The following is a 14,850-nucleotide window of genomic DNA, read 5'->3' as shown; positions in this document are numbered from 1 at the left end:
GTTCCCTGTGCTATACAGTAGGACCTTGTCATTTTATCTGTTTTATGTATAGTAGTGTATGTCTGTTAATCCCACACTCCTAATTTATCCCTCCTCGGCTTTCTCCTTCAGTAACCATAAGTTTGCTTTCTATGTCTCAGAGTCTATTTCTGTTTTGTAAATAGGTTCATTTGTATCTTTTTTTTTAGATTCCACATATAAGTGATGTCATACGATACTTGTCTTTCTCTGTCTGACTTACTTCACTTAGTATGATAGTTTCTAGGTCCATCCATGTTGCAGCTAGTGGCGTTATTTCATTCTTTTTTATAGCTGAGTAGTATTCCATTGTATAAATATACCACATCTTCTTTATCCAGTCATCTGTCAATGGACATTTAGGTTGCTTCCATGTCGTGGCTGTTGTAAATTGTGCTGCTGTGAACACTGGAGTGCAGGTGTCTTTCTGAATTAGAGTTTTTGTCCTATCTGGATATGTGCCCAGGAGTAGAATTGCTGGATCACATGGTAACTCTGTTTTTAGTTTTTAAGGCATCTCCATACTGTTTTCCATAGTGGCAGCACCCATTTACACTCCCACCAGCAGTGGAGGGTTCCGTTTTCTGCTCACCCTCTCCAGCATTTACTATTTTTTTTTTTTTTTGGAGCCACTTGAGAGAAGATTGACTACGTCATGTAACTTTGCCCCTTAAATCTTCCCTTTGTATTTCCTAAAACAAGATAAAGCTGTTCTCTTACAACCCACAGTACAGTTCTCAAATTCAGGAAATTTAGTTTCATGTTGGTAGACTTTTTACGTAAACCACAGTCCACGTCTTCCAGTTTTGCCAGTTGTCTCAAAGATGCTTTACAGTGATGCTCTTTCCTGGCACAATTTCCATCCAGGATTGTGTTCTGCAGACCTATGTGATGATATTATTTTTTTAAAAGATAAGGGAATGATTAAAAAAAAAAAAGAAATTCAGGCTAATAGGTACCTGCAGAGGACAGGTAGGGAGCCAGGACAGGGGAAGAACTCCTAGGTTGGTACAAAGAATGCTCAGAGTCCAGTTTTTAGGCCGGTGGGTCGGTTTACGTGTGAAGCACTCATGGCTGCTGTGCTTCTTCAGGTCTCTCTCGTCTGCTGTTATCTGAAACATTTCCTTGGCCTTTCTTTGTCCATCAAGACAGTAACAATTTTTTTAAGGAACAAGGACCATTTATGTTACAGAATTTCCCTCAGTTTGGATGTGTCTGGCATTTACTCATAACTCAGCCCAGGTACTGCACTGGGGGCAGGGCCAGGCTTCTGGGTCCTTCCCCGGGTATCCCAGTTGGAGGCATATGGTGTCTCCATGCCCCTTAGCTGCTTGGTTAAGGTGCTTTCCAATTTTCTCTCCTATGCAATTTCCTTTTTGTGTTTAATAATTTGTCCAGAGAGACTTTTGAGACTTGTGGAAGTATCTGATTCCTTCTCAGACTTTCCCTTCTTCCCAGTCTCCTGAAGTCCTTAAAACCTTCCTTGAACTATTTTGTAGATTCGTGGGTTTCTCCAGATATTGGGGAAATATTTGAAGAAGCAAGTAAACAGTCATTTCATAAATATTTGGCAGGATAGCTGGTCCTGAGCAGAGCTAAAGTAACCTCAGATTCACTCAGTGAGGAGACCTGATGTCAGGGGCTGAGAGGCAGTTCAGTCGTGGGAGAAACGGCCTCGGTGTGTGGAGGGCGGGCTGACCTCCCCCAGATGCCCTCTCAGGAGCCATGGAGATCAACATACAGCTTCTTCTGTCTGACTCTCAAAACGGTGAGGCACACTTTTGTGCAAAAGAGCAAATAAAAAGGCAGAAAAATAAGTGCCTATCAGGACTTTCAGGGGGGAAAAAAAATCTAATTCCAGGATATATTAGGGGTCTGCACCTTTTGCTCAGTCACCTCTGCCTCCTGTTTTTGTGCCCAAAGTACTTTTTGTTGAGGGTAACATTCAAAGTTGTTCCTGTGTGCAGCAGAGTGTGCAACCGGGTCCATCCATTTCAGAAAAATCTTCAACAATGAGAATCCTTCTAAAAAGGAAGTTTTCCAGGTTTATTCTCCAATTACCCAAAAAGTCCTGAAAAGCAGAACATACTATTCTCTAAGACCCTAGTTAATCCAGATTTTGTGGCTTGCCATAAAGCACTCACTTCCCTGAAACTTTTGCTGAATCTCATGAAGTGTTGTCAGAGAACCTCAGACTTGGGGTGAGCCCTGTGTACCTACGAATCCTTTTGCTTTGGAGACATGAATTGCTTTGTATTTTCAAATTTAACTTTCAAGAACGTTGAAAATAACTTGCCATTATTCTTTTTTTTTTTAATTGAAGTATAATTGATTTAAAATATTATGTTAGTTTCAGGTGCACAGGAAAGCGATTCAGTTATATACTGTTTTCAGATTATTTTCCATTTTAGGTTATTACAAGATATTGAATATAGTTGCCTGTGCTCTACAGTAAATCCTTGTTGCTTATCTGTTTTATGTATAGAAGTGTGTATCTGTTAATCCCATACCCCTAATGTATCCTTCCACCTTGCCCACTTTTCTTGGCTCACTTCCTCCCTTTTAATTAAAACAGGCACCACTCAGGCCAATGGTCAGATTCCCCAGGCGGCACATTCTATGAGTACAGTTCTCGGAGAAGCACAGAGACACATTGAACCACCCAAGGTAAGACCAGGAAGTACCTGACCCACTTCTAACAGACTGTGCTCTGTAAGCCCAGGAGCTGTGTTCTAATGATTGCTCCTTTGAAAAGAGGAAATACAGTCCCAGCAATTCAAAAGTCACCATCATTTCATTTAGATAATTGTGCTCTTGCTCTCTCTCTCTGTATATATATATTTATATATATATATATATATATATATTTTTTTTTAATCTTTAAGTTACATAGGCTAGAATGGAAAATTAAAACCAACTATTATTACACAGCTTCGGGAAAATGTAAGAATTTTTTTTTTAATTCTGAGGATTGATAACTATTTTTAGTTTAGCTACACTTATTTTGACTGAAGTGACTGTTTGTTTAGTCGAGTGGTTTTAGCACTCTTCAAAACTGGCATCTGCATTTTAAGTGCTTGGGATTTTTACTTATTTTTTCTGAATAAATTAAATCAACTCATTAGTCAGAAGTCCTTTGTTAAATGCTAACTGGACCCCAAGCCAGATTACAAGAGTACTAACAGGGTTCCACTATAAAATGTGCATTTTGTATTTTTCTGTTAATATTCTACATACATCCTCAGAGTGATGGAGAAGAGAGAACATTTTTAAATAATAGCCAAATTGGTATAACATTCTCCATAACTTTTTTTCAGTAGAGGAGATTAATGTAGATTCATTTTAATCTAAAAATTATAGCTAAGAGTGATCATTGGTAACATCTGAATTGACTACACAGCTTCCACTGAAGATTCTCATGTGTAATTCAGCATAATCCTAGCTGTCCCTGCAGTAGTTTTCCACCTCATTCTCCCCTTTCATCAGCCAGTGGTGGAAACAATCAAATCCTGCATTTATTGAACTTCTTGTAATTTTTGAGAACCATGGTAGACCATGAAAAGCTGTGTTTCTCTAATATTCTTGTTAGCTCCTCAAGTCTGACAATCTCATCACACAGTGTACTTTGAGCAATTGTTATTTTCATGGTTTCTGTAATGCCAGCTGAAGAGAAACATCTTTAAATGCTGAAAGCAAAAAAAAAAAAAAAAAAAAAATCAGAATAGAAATCACTTAACTATGTGTGAACACCAATTCCCAAAGGGCCAGATCAAAAAATTTTTTTAAATATATCACCAGTTAATTTCTTATCATGCTAAGCAGTTGAACTAAATAAAATAAACTCAATCAGAAGGCACTTTGTTAGGGGAGAAAAAAACTTCTAAATTTAATCTTCAGTGGTAAGAGGTTATTAAGCAAAGAAAGAAATACAATGAAAGCCTGATAAAATGTAAATCACAATGATAATTATCACTAAAACAGGGATTCAATTCAGCTGCCTGAAATTCTCAGGTGCGTTACATTATATAAATATAATTTATTAATATCTATTCCACTGTTGGCAGATGAAGGGCTGAGCCCTCTGTTAGCCTCTGCCAATAGCACATGCAACATAATTTTAGTTTTCAGAACCCACTCATATATTTATCTCACCTGACCACATTATGCATTTAAGATACAGATAATAATAGGGATTATGGTGCTCATTTTATACCAGATTAGCCAGCTGACATTCACACAGTTAAGAGAAAGTAAATCTAAGACTATGGATCAAGTGTGCAGATTCCTGGTCTACCCACCTCCTCCCTGGAAGCTGTTACTTCTGAAGGAGTGAAACATAGAACTGGCTCCTTCCTTGCCCACAGCCCTGGGGAAGGGTTGTCAGCGTGCAAGTACAGAAGCAGTGATGCAAGAGCCAGAACCATCCCCACCAGGAGAGAGAGCCTCTGTGCTCAGGTTTGCACGAAGATGACCTGTAGTCCAGAGAGAACGCTTTCTGTTTTCTTTTTCCCTTCCATCTTTGTGCTGATCAAAGTAGGACGATTAAGCCAGGAGATTTGTGAGAGATTTGGGGAAGCTCCTTAACCATCTGTCTGCCCCTGAGGAGATGGTACAGGAGCAAAATAATTTCAGACACCTGGTCCTGACAACTGCCCTTCACAACCAGCTCAACTCAGACCAAGAAAAATGTGACATCTGTGTTTGCCTAGGACCCTGGTGGCTTGTCTCGGGAACCAAGGCTTGAGTGGGAGTTCCAAAAGAGCCAATATGCTTCCGTTTGGAGTTGCTCTAGGCTGACTGTAGGGTAAAGACTGAGGTAACCCACAACCAGATAAACCCTGCACCACAAGAGCCCTTTTAAAGACACTGGTAACTCCTGTAGAAGGCAGCTCTGAGGAGACACCTGTATAATCTAAATAAACACCTTGCTGAATAGGGCAAGGGCTTCCATTGACAGAATAAGACAGGGTAGATTAGCAGCAGGTAGTAATATTAAAAAATAATGTTAAAGGCCATTTGGAGTCCTTCTATCCCAAAGCAAAGATGAGCTATCTTAAGAACAACCTGGCATCTCCAGGACTGAGGGATTGAGACTCCCCCTGGGGGCAGATGCTTCTTAAATCCTGAGAGCTCCCCTGTCCAAGGAAATGTCACCTCCACGTGGCCGTGTGGTCAAGAATAATGCTGTTCTCTTTGTTGAAGGACCAGAAGCCAGCCCTGGGAGCGCCCAGGGCCCAGCCCCTCCCGAAGTCCAGCCTGCCTCCACCCGCTCCTGTGCGAAGATCTTCAGATGTCAGCGGCAGCCCGGGGATGCCCCCCAAGGCCAAGGGCACGGCCGCCGCCGGCTTCTCCGCCCTGCCCAACGACCTCCTGCCACCGCCGCCGCCACCGCCACCCTTGGAGGACGACGAGCTCCCTCCACCGCCCCCCGATTTTGACGCGCCCCCGGACTTCGTGCCTCCCCCACCGCCCTCTTTTGTGGGCGATGCGGGGTACCCGTTACCGCCGCCGCCGCCTCCCCCACCCGCCTTCACCCCGGAGTCTGCCGAGAAGCCCCCGATGGTCGTCAAAAGGCCTCCAGTTCCCCCAAAGAGGCAGGAGAACCCAGGACCACCCAGCGGGGGAGGCGGGGAGCAAGATTTCATGTCGGATCTCATGAAAGCTTTGCAGAAAAAGAGAGGCAACATGTCGTAAGCAGAACTTATAAATATTTTTGGATGATGGATATAATCATTGCTAACCTCAACTGCATGTTTGTTACTTTGTTTTCATGACATTTTGTCCATTCTTAGATACAATATTGAAGTATTCTGACTAGAAGTACTGCAAAACATCTCCCTGTTGCTCAAGTACACCTGTAATCCTTAATCTAACATGGAATTTAGAATATCTACCTAAATGGACCTACCTTTCCTATGTATTTCCACTTCGATGGATTTTCCCTTCCATTTCAAGTTAACTAAAGAAGTTTTATGTTACGTTCCAGTGTCAAATTAATAAAAATTTAAATGTTTTTTCCTGAAGATGGTATTTTTAGAACTATGAGTCTGTAAATCTAATGCAATATCAATTCTATTTTATAACATACTTGACCTTTTAAAAATCCTAGTCCTTCTAAAGTCGTGTTGATCTTTGACATACTTCTCATCACCACCTCAGTGACCTCCACGACTTTCACAAAAATCGAAAGAAAGAAAAGGAAAAAACAGGTAGAGTGAATTCAATTTGAGATTCACTGCTTGATCAAAAGTATGCCTAGCCAAGTTTCCATAGTTTTGAGAGAATCAGATAGAGGCTGTATGTTGATCCCCCTGGCTCCTGAGAAGGCATCTGGGGAATGGTCAATCTGGGATGAAAGTGTTTTATTCTCTTTTTAAATGTAAAAGGCCTCAAAATCTTCTTAAAGTGGGTAGAAACTAAATAATAGCTAATGTGTTATTTTCTACTTAAAAAATGATTAATCTTATGTTGTAATATTTGGGTAAAAGTAAGCTCTAAACTGACATTTAAAGCAAACAAAAAAGCAAACTCAGATTTTAAAACCAAAATATTTAGTGATTAAAACTGGTAAGGTGCACTAAAGTTTTCTGAAGCATTGGAACCCACCACTGTGGATCAAGAGGGCTCAGAGAGTAAGACCCAGGGGACTCACGAAGGGAAAGTGAGGGATGTGGTTGTTATGGACCTCCCAGACTCCAAACATCAATTCAAACATATTCCTAACTTAATGGACAAGAATTGAGGCCTGAAGGTGTGCTTAACCTACATCCCAGAAAGCTGGATCTGTTTGATTTTATTTGAGATGAGCCTTTTCCAAAATAATTATCAACTGGGTAGAGAGGAAGGATGTTTATCCCCGCTGGCATAAGACAAATTCCAAGAGGACTCTAGAAATCACCATTTTGTGATTCTCAACAGCATTTTTCTGAGTTACTTGAATGAAGAGAATATTCAAATTCCATTTCAGCTTGATTTTAAAGATCTGCCAAGACATGACAGATAATGTAAAAGTATCAGTTCCCTGTGACCCAGTAAACATTACATACCCTTTCAAAGAAATACTATGCAATCATCCAATCATCAAAAGTGTCACATTATAAAGAATGAAGTAGCAGGGGAAAATGTTTAATTTTAGCGAAAAAAGAAGACTCTAAAGCTGTTCAATAATATGATTACTACTACTTAATGTTGGAATCCTTCATGAATTGCACCTGCTTTCCCTACTTAGCCTTGCCATATTACATCTTTTAAGAGACGGGTTATTTTGTTTCAATCTGGGTAAACAATTTCTAGATGAAAACAGCCTAACAAAATTGTGTAACGCTCTATCTGCCAACAACGTGAGCTTGGGCAAGACACTTACTCCCTCCATGTCTGTTTCCCCACCTGTAATTAGGGCAGAGGGTAAAGTGTAAGTCACAGGATTGTTGCAAGTACACGTGTTAAATCTCTATTTTGGCAAACTCCACCTGTCGGATATTTCTTAACATGTAAATCTAGATCAAGATAAGCCACAGGTGCACATTAACAACTTTTGTCTGTTAAGTACCTGACACATCTTTTACATAATATTCTTCAATATTGGGGGGAAAAACTCAATAAAATTGACTTATTTTAATAGTTTATTATAGGCTTTCATTCAGTGAAAAAAACCCCACAAAATGTTAAATATAATGTGCTCAGCTGTATGGGTACTTGCACTCTTTAATAAAAAAACACATGGGTCTGAAGAAAAGAAAAAGTGTCATAGAACTTCAGTTGCCTGTTTGCTGGTCTATTTTCTTGTAAGTGAACTTTTTGAGGATATCCCTAATGCTTACACTTTCTTTGATTGGTTTTGTGTGTGCGCATTTATTAATTGTATCATGACTTCTGTTATAAATACAATCTTTCGGTACCATAAGAGTAGATCTGGCTGTAGAATTAAGCAAAGGTCTTTCTAACACATATCGGGTATTATTCCAGACATTCTCCAGTAACCCCTGGGCCAGTTACAAGTAGGTTCAACTATAATTAGGCAGGCACCCCTGAGGCCTTCCAGGGACAGACCCCTTCCCCATATCCTCTGCTGTAGCTCATCTCTGAAGGACCCAGGTAATAGTACTTCAGGCATATTTTCCGAGTTTTTCAGATGCTAAAACTATCACCAAATGGCAGAAATTAACTACTTGATCATGAGCCAGACCTTCTGACGCCTAAGGGTTGAGCACCGTCAACCAACCAGAGAATTATGTGCACCTGATCACATACACTGGGCTGCCCCTCATTCAGCTGGCCTTTAAAAAGGATCAGCAGAAACCCTTGGGGGAGTTTGGGAGTTTCAGGGGCATGAGCCACTCATTCTCCTTGCTCTGCCCAATTAATTAAGCTTTCTTTGCTCCAAACTTCCGTTTCCGCAGTTTTTGGTTTTTCTGTGCTTGGACATGTGAAAGGTAACATTACCAAAATAAACAACTTCATACACTAAGCGGGACTCACAAATCCACACGTGAGCCAGACTGCCAAAGTGGGCCATGACACACCCATCAGCTTTTCAGAGCAGGGAGTCGGCTAATCTAGCTGCTTCTCAACAGCCCTGCTCGGGGTTTGACTTGTTGCTGGAAAGAAGTAAAAGGCAGGCACTTCTTTCAAGGCCAGGTGGCCATAAGGAGCAGACGACGAAGTCGTGGCAAGTGACACCCAAGAGAAGCAGCTGGGGAAGCCGGAGCCTTCCGATTAGACAGCAAAACAGGAACCCGATTCTTTGCGTCCCGTTTCTCCCTTGATTCGCAGAAGGAAAGTTCGTGACGGCTCGCTGGGCGCCCTGTGTGGCACTTCTGGCGGCAGGCGGTCGGCCAAGGGTGCATTTTCGCCCTGACTGTTGGAGGCTCGGGCAGGGCGGGGTCGGGAGAGGCCGCTCCCCAGCAGGAAGGTCACGCTGGCTTCTCCCCGGCCGGCGGCCCGTGGTGGGGCGAGGGGTCCAGCCGCCCGCCGCAGCGCAGCCCTCGGCGGCTCCGCGGTCAGTCCCGGGCCAGCGGCAGCCGAGAGTCCGCGCAGAGGACGCCCGGGCAGCTAGCGAGGAGGGCGGGGGCGACGGGACCGAAGCCCTTCCGGGGCCGAACTTCCTGCTCCGGGTCCCGGGAGGAGGGGACGCCGGGCCAGAGGCGGAGCTGCCGCTCTGCCGCGACTTTCAGACTCGGACCATGGCCTCTCGCTGGTGGCGGTGGCGGCACGGCTGCTCCTGGAGGCCGGAGGCGCGGAGCCTGGGGCCCGGGTGCCCCGGCCGCGCGGGACCGTCCGGGCCGCGCGCCGCCGCCGCCGCCGCCGCCGCCGCCGATGTCACCCGCGCGCAGGTGAGGCCGGGAAGCGCGCGCCGCGGCCGGGCACAGAGGTCACGGCGCCAATGACAGCGGCGCGGCTGAATGAATGGGCGCGAGCGGCTTGCGGGACGCGACCCGGGGCTGGCGGGGCCCCGGGAACGGGAGTTGAGGGGTAGGCGCTCTGCGCCGGGCTGCAGAGCGGTGTCCTGGGGACAGGGGAGCACTTGGGGTTTGGGGACGGGGCGGTGAGGATCCAGGTCTCTGGGAAACGCAGGAGTGGTCCACTTGCCCCCTGGGATACGGAGGAGTAAAGCATGGAGACCGGGGGCAGCGCTTTCCTCTCGAGTTACAGCCAGGGCTTCGGGGGCGAAGGAACTTAACTGGGATTTTAGAGCAAAAAGTGATCTGAGGCCCCTCGGATCTGGGGAGCCTCGGATTAGGCGGAAAAGGCCTCGTGGAGAAAGCAGGGCTGGTGCTTAGAGTGGACCGTATTTCGGTCGTGCGGTAGTTGCTTCGGAGGGAGGGCAAACCTGGACGGAGTAGAAGGGTACTGGAAGGAGAAGAGGCCTGAGGATGTCGCAACTGGAGAAACCTTGAGCTTTAAGCCCACCTGTGCCTTCTTGAAACAGAATCAGAGTCCAAGCACTAACCATGATTCCTTGACGCTCTCCCCTGCTACCTCCTACCTTTGGGCTCCATCTCCTTTTTCTCCCTCTTCTGATCAGTTTAGCTCCTGAATGTTGACAAGTATTTATGGCTCTGAGTCCTTTCCGCACCTTGTAGTGATTAATTCTCAATGTGCCCGTACCCTAAGCTCCTACTGTTTAGCGTAACCACGCAAATTCTAAGAACTCACTGTCCTTTCTAAAGACTTTTCCGGTCATAGAGTACTTGTATGGATTCAACTCTCATCCACAAGGCTCTTGGGGAGGAGGGGGCAGCAATTAGGTTTATTTACTTATTTATTCTTAGATGAGGTCCTGGGGATTGAACCCAGGAACTCATGCATGCTAAGCCTGCACTCTACCACTTGAGCTATATATCCTCTCCTGAAAGGCTCATTTTTTTAAAAAGTGTATTTCATTTAGGACTCTTCTGTTTCAGTCAGATTTGGTACAGTTCCCTGTACCCATCAAACACCATTTTCTCCAATATGAAATTTGTTGCATTTCGGAATGTCTGCTTTTGGATACATATGGGTGTACATGTCACAACTTATCCAAAATAGATATTTGGAGAGAGAATGGCAGCTGGGCTAATCTATAGACTAGACAGTAAAGAGAGAAGATGGGATAAAGAGTCTGCTGGGATCCATTTCAGTACTGTCCTAGCCAGGCTTCAAAGATTTCTAGTAGCGTACATGGGGACGTTATTTGGAGAGGTAGGCGCTCCCACCGTTGATGTCACTGGTACTTCCTTTCTTTTATAATCCTTTGCTTCCATGCCCAGCAAGCAATTATCTCAGCCCCGTAAAGGGTGCTTTACCGCAGACAGTATGCTCCAGGTCTTCTGCGTCTGCCTTAATGACCACAAGGAGGGACTGTGCTGATGATGCCAATACCATGTATTTCTGATTTATGTATCCATGGCATTTTTCACTATAAATTGATACATGAGCTTTCTGGTCTGCCTCAGCCACGTGTGCTTTGGCTAGTTGGTCCTTAGGGACAAAGAGCAACAACAGTAAAGCCGTGCCCGGCTCCACCAACGCAGCTCCACCCTTCCTGATGTTGGTGTGTTCCCCAGATTTCTCCATTGGTAGTGTTCACACGTCTTGTAATAGGACGGAAACCAGCGTTTGATTGTGCCAAATCCCTTGCCAGCATGTCTTGATTCTTACTCAGCGTTTTTGCACTTTTCAACAAGTAAATTCGTGGGAGGGAGGCAAGGTTGGCTTTCAAGCAGAGTATGTGATGGGAAGGCACAAAACCTGAATTGGAAAAGCTTGTTCCTCGTGCTGGTAGTGGCGCACTGAGTGACTCCAGTTCCCTGGCTCCCTTCTAATAAATAGTTTCCTGCTCTTCAGTGCATTCTCTAACCTCACTTTGGAAAACATTGCCTGAAGGTACTCTTCCCATACAAAACAGCTTGATTGAGTAGATACCATATTAAATGTATACAGCCAGGAGCTTTCCATTAACCTCAGCGTTTCTTTGAGTAGATACGATCCACAGAAAGATGTTGCATGGTAACCGCCAGGAAATCCTGGGATTTGAGCCAAGATCCACCTTCCAGAGAGCAGGCTTTCTAACAGGTTACACGGCTCTACCGCCTGTGCTTCAGGGCACTCTGTTAGCTGTGGGGTTTTAACCCTTCACCCCAGGTCAGAGGTCAGGTCTCACACTGAATAAGTATTCTAGTAAAATACTGAATTCATGTGACTCATTTACCCATGAAAGCTGAAAGAAGAAGGTTAATTGTCATAAAACAGTAAAAAAAAAAAAAAAATCAATCAACCAGGAGGCTTATCACTTTGTTTTCTTGGGACATTGTAATACCTGGGATGTAATAAATATTCTTACTGGTCTAATGAATATGAAAAGCAATGGTGAGAACAGAACTCAGACCATCTTCTTTGGCCACCACCTGCCTGATAAAGTGAGCCTCTATTGTCATTTTAATATGTCTAAAGCAATCTAGAGAAAAATCAAATGTGAACCAGAAAATGGAATAAAACAAACAACTCCCACAATTCTATTTGTTCCAGAATAACTTTTGTTTAATATCCTGGCTTATACACTTTCAAACTCTGTTCTCTGTGGATTTTATTTGTGTCGGTGTATACATTTTCAGTGGAAGCACATAATGCACACAGTTTCTGTAGGTGCTTTTTTCCTTTTGATATAATGTAAACATCTGTATTAGCAGTTTTTCAAGAATTTCAAGTTCCCTGGCTTTATAAGAACAAGTGGTTGTAAGTGTCAGCGTAAAAGCATGTTGTGAGACAGGATCACTAATAGAGTGGATTCGTTTTATTTTTCTTGTGCTAAATCCATCCTTTGTCAAAGTGGTTTCCAGTATTCTGTAAGAGCCCTTCCCGCATTAATTAGTAAGTTAGTAACTTCTGAAATGCCTGTGTCCCTGAATTCTTCGAGATTGGCTGTCTGTAATCTTTGGGTCCCCAGTGCCTGTCACAATTCCTGGTTCTTAATAGTGCACAATAATTGCTGGGACTACTCTTTGCGGTCACCACCTTTCAATCTTTTAAAACGCAGTCTTTTGTTGTTCTAATGTTACCAAAATGTGATACTGAGCTTGCTTGTTTGTTAACATGACTTTTCAAAAAGTATCATTTCCAAGTATCTTTAGGAGCAATAACTTAAAATAGGAAGTGTTTGTGGACCTGTGAATTTCTTCCTAAACATTGAAATCCTTTCTTTCCCACCACCTGGGCTGATGCTTTGGGGGTCTTGATTATTCTTTGCTTTAAACCAATTTAAGACTTTAAGAGAGTGTAAATCACACTAATCCTTACTACTTAGTGCCCAGCCTTAGTTAAAGGAAGTGATAGATATGATTATGGAGTGTTCTTTAGGGGAAGGGGTAGATTATAAATGGTTTTTCTGCTTTTTTCTTATTTTCTGTTATGACAAATATTACTTTTATAATAAGGAGAGAGAACATTTTTGTCAAGTCTGCAGTCTCTAAATGGACAACTAAAAGATAAAGATTACACTTATTATAAATTATGGGAGTTTTTATTTAGTGTTATAAACAAATTTTTCATGGATATTCTTGCAAAAATCTAGTCTTAAAGTTTTTCACACATATTCTTAATACTTTTATTTTATAGGTGTCCTATTTTAATCTTGTGAAGAGTTTAACATCTGCCTTTCCAATTATGTATAGTATATCACGGTAAGTTTATATCCATACTGCACCTGCTAAAATTATTAGTCACATTGCCAGTATATTTCTGTTCTGAATTGTGGTGGGCTGGTCTACCACACTGAACGTTGTTTAACTAAGCCCCACAGTACTTGCTCTATGTGATCTCTGCGTTTTCAAAAAATGAGAATACAGTCATCCCTTAGTATCCATGGGAGATTGGTTCCAGGACCCTTCCCCTCAGATACCAAAATTTACAGATGCTCAAGTCTGTTGTATAAAATGGTGTCATATTTGCATATAAACCATGCACATCCTCCCGTATGCTTTAAATCATCCCTATTTGACTTATAATACCTAATACAATGTAAATGCTATGCAAATGGTTGTAAATACAGTGTAAATGCTATGTAAATAGTTGCTGGAGCGTAGCAAATTCAAGTGTTGCTTTTTGGAACTTTCTGGAACTTTTTAAATTTTCAGTCTGAGGTTGGTTGAATCCATGGATGCGAGACTCGCAGATACAGAAGCCTGACTGTACAATAAAATTTAAAATAAACTCAGAGCACAATGAACATAGTTTAGTCTTTCTTTGATTTTGTGGGTTCCAAGGTCCTGGTTATAAAAAATATACTATCAGTGTATCGTTGAGCAAGAATGAAATTCTGTATGTTTTTCTAAGTTATAATGACCTTTTTGTATCAATGCTTAATTTCCAGTAAGTATCTGGGCTTCAGTTTTCCATCATCTGACTCTGTTACATGTATATGCATGGGTGTATATAATTCTTACTTAAAAATGAAGTTGTCTCACGTAATAAAATAGCGCTGTCTTCCATTGTGTGCATTTCTGCTGCTTCCAGGTTCCATCACACGACGCCAGCAGCGTGCTGCTGTAGTAAGACACGGAGCGGTGAGAGGTACACCGATCCTTTTAAACTTGGTTGGAGAGACTTGAAAGGTCTGTATGAGGACATCAGGAAGGTAAGGTATTTCTGCGATGCTGTGAAGTAATGTTGATCTCTTAGAACTACGAGACAACAGGGCAGACTTCCAGACATGGGCTGTGCCATTGCAGACTTGACTCACGAATGTCAAGTTTCAAATGTGTCTTGAGCAACAAGGATGGGGCAACGTGGAGGATGCAATATGTGTTACCATCCAGTGAGGGGTGACGCCAGAGTTGGGAAACTAGGTGGAGGGGGAGGCACAGGTGCAGGTACAGGCAGCACATAGAGTCCTCTCTAACCCTTCCTCTCCAAATCATCACCTGCTCCAGGCCTGGTGAGGCCCTGAAGCCACCGGTGACTCCTGCTCCTGTCTTCCTTCCAGTTCTGGGTATCAGTGCCAGGCTGCCCCCAAAGAGGCCTTTCTTCGTTAATCATCCTATCCCCCCAATTTTCAGTGGTCCCCAACCTCACGTGGGTTCTCAGATGCTGCCCTGAAGTAGTCACATGTCCCCCGTCGACTTCCTTCCCTTTCAGGGTTCTGTGCTTTCCCCCCACAGCCCCCACCCCACTGTCCTGATTTCTCAGCACCGCCACTTCCTCTCTGGTGGGCCAGGCAGAGGCCATGAAGGAGGAACTCCCTGCACGGCTGCTCTGTGTCACCGACAGTCTGGGCCGGCTGCGGGCCTGCCTCCTCCTCCCACCCAGGGAAGTCAGTGTTCCCTTCTTTCCACTGTAGTCCCTGGACCTCTGGTGACA

At 43.5% G+C, this 14,850-nt stretch overlaps 2 protein-coding genes across 4 annotated transcripts in view; both read left to right on the top strand.

The window, feature by feature from the left end:
* The window catches only part of APBB1IP (amyloid beta precursor protein binding family B member 1 interacting protein), a 94,237-nt gene extending 88,196 nt beyond the window's left edge, over positions 1–6,041 (top strand). Inside the window, exons 14-15 of the mRNA XM_032473706.1 lie at positions 2,594–2,685; positions 5,221–6,041. Of these exons, the coding sequence (XP_032329597.1) occupies positions 2,594–2,685; positions 5,221–5,712 (584 nt within the window). The 3' untranslated portion in view covers positions 5,713–6,041. The remainder of the gene's footprint in view (positions 1–2,593; positions 2,686–5,220) is intronic.
* Positions 6,042–8,604: 2,563 nt separating this feature from the next.
* PDSS1 (decaprenyl diphosphate synthase subunit 1) overlaps positions 8,605–14,850 on the top strand; it is a 37,948-nt gene continuing 31,702 nt past the window's right edge. The window contains exons 1-3 of one of the 3 annotated variants that reach the window (XR_004317382.1): positions 8,605–9,350; positions 13,111–13,175; positions 14,008–14,128. Coding sequence is in view for 2 of the 3 variants with exons in the window: in XM_032473720.1 (XP_032329611.1) it covers positions 9,201–9,350; positions 13,111–13,175; positions 14,008–14,128 (336 nt within the window). In the remaining variant the exon portion in view is untranslated. Of the gene's footprint in view, positions 9,351–9,432; positions 9,490–13,110; positions 13,176–14,007; positions 14,129–14,850 lie in introns of those variants that run through there. The other 2 variants (XM_032473720.1, XM_032473721.1) reach the window with 2 other exon arrangements.

The sequence above is a fragment of the Camelus ferus genome, chromosome 35 (assembly GCF_009834535.1).
Source record: "Camelus ferus isolate YT-003-E chromosome 35, BCGSAC_Cfer_1.0, whole genome shotgun sequence".
NCBI classification, from domain to species: domain Eukaryota; kingdom Metazoa; phylum Chordata; class Mammalia; order Artiodactyla; family Camelidae; genus Camelus; species Camelus ferus.
This window is presented reverse-complemented; position numbering and strand designations above follow the sequence as displayed.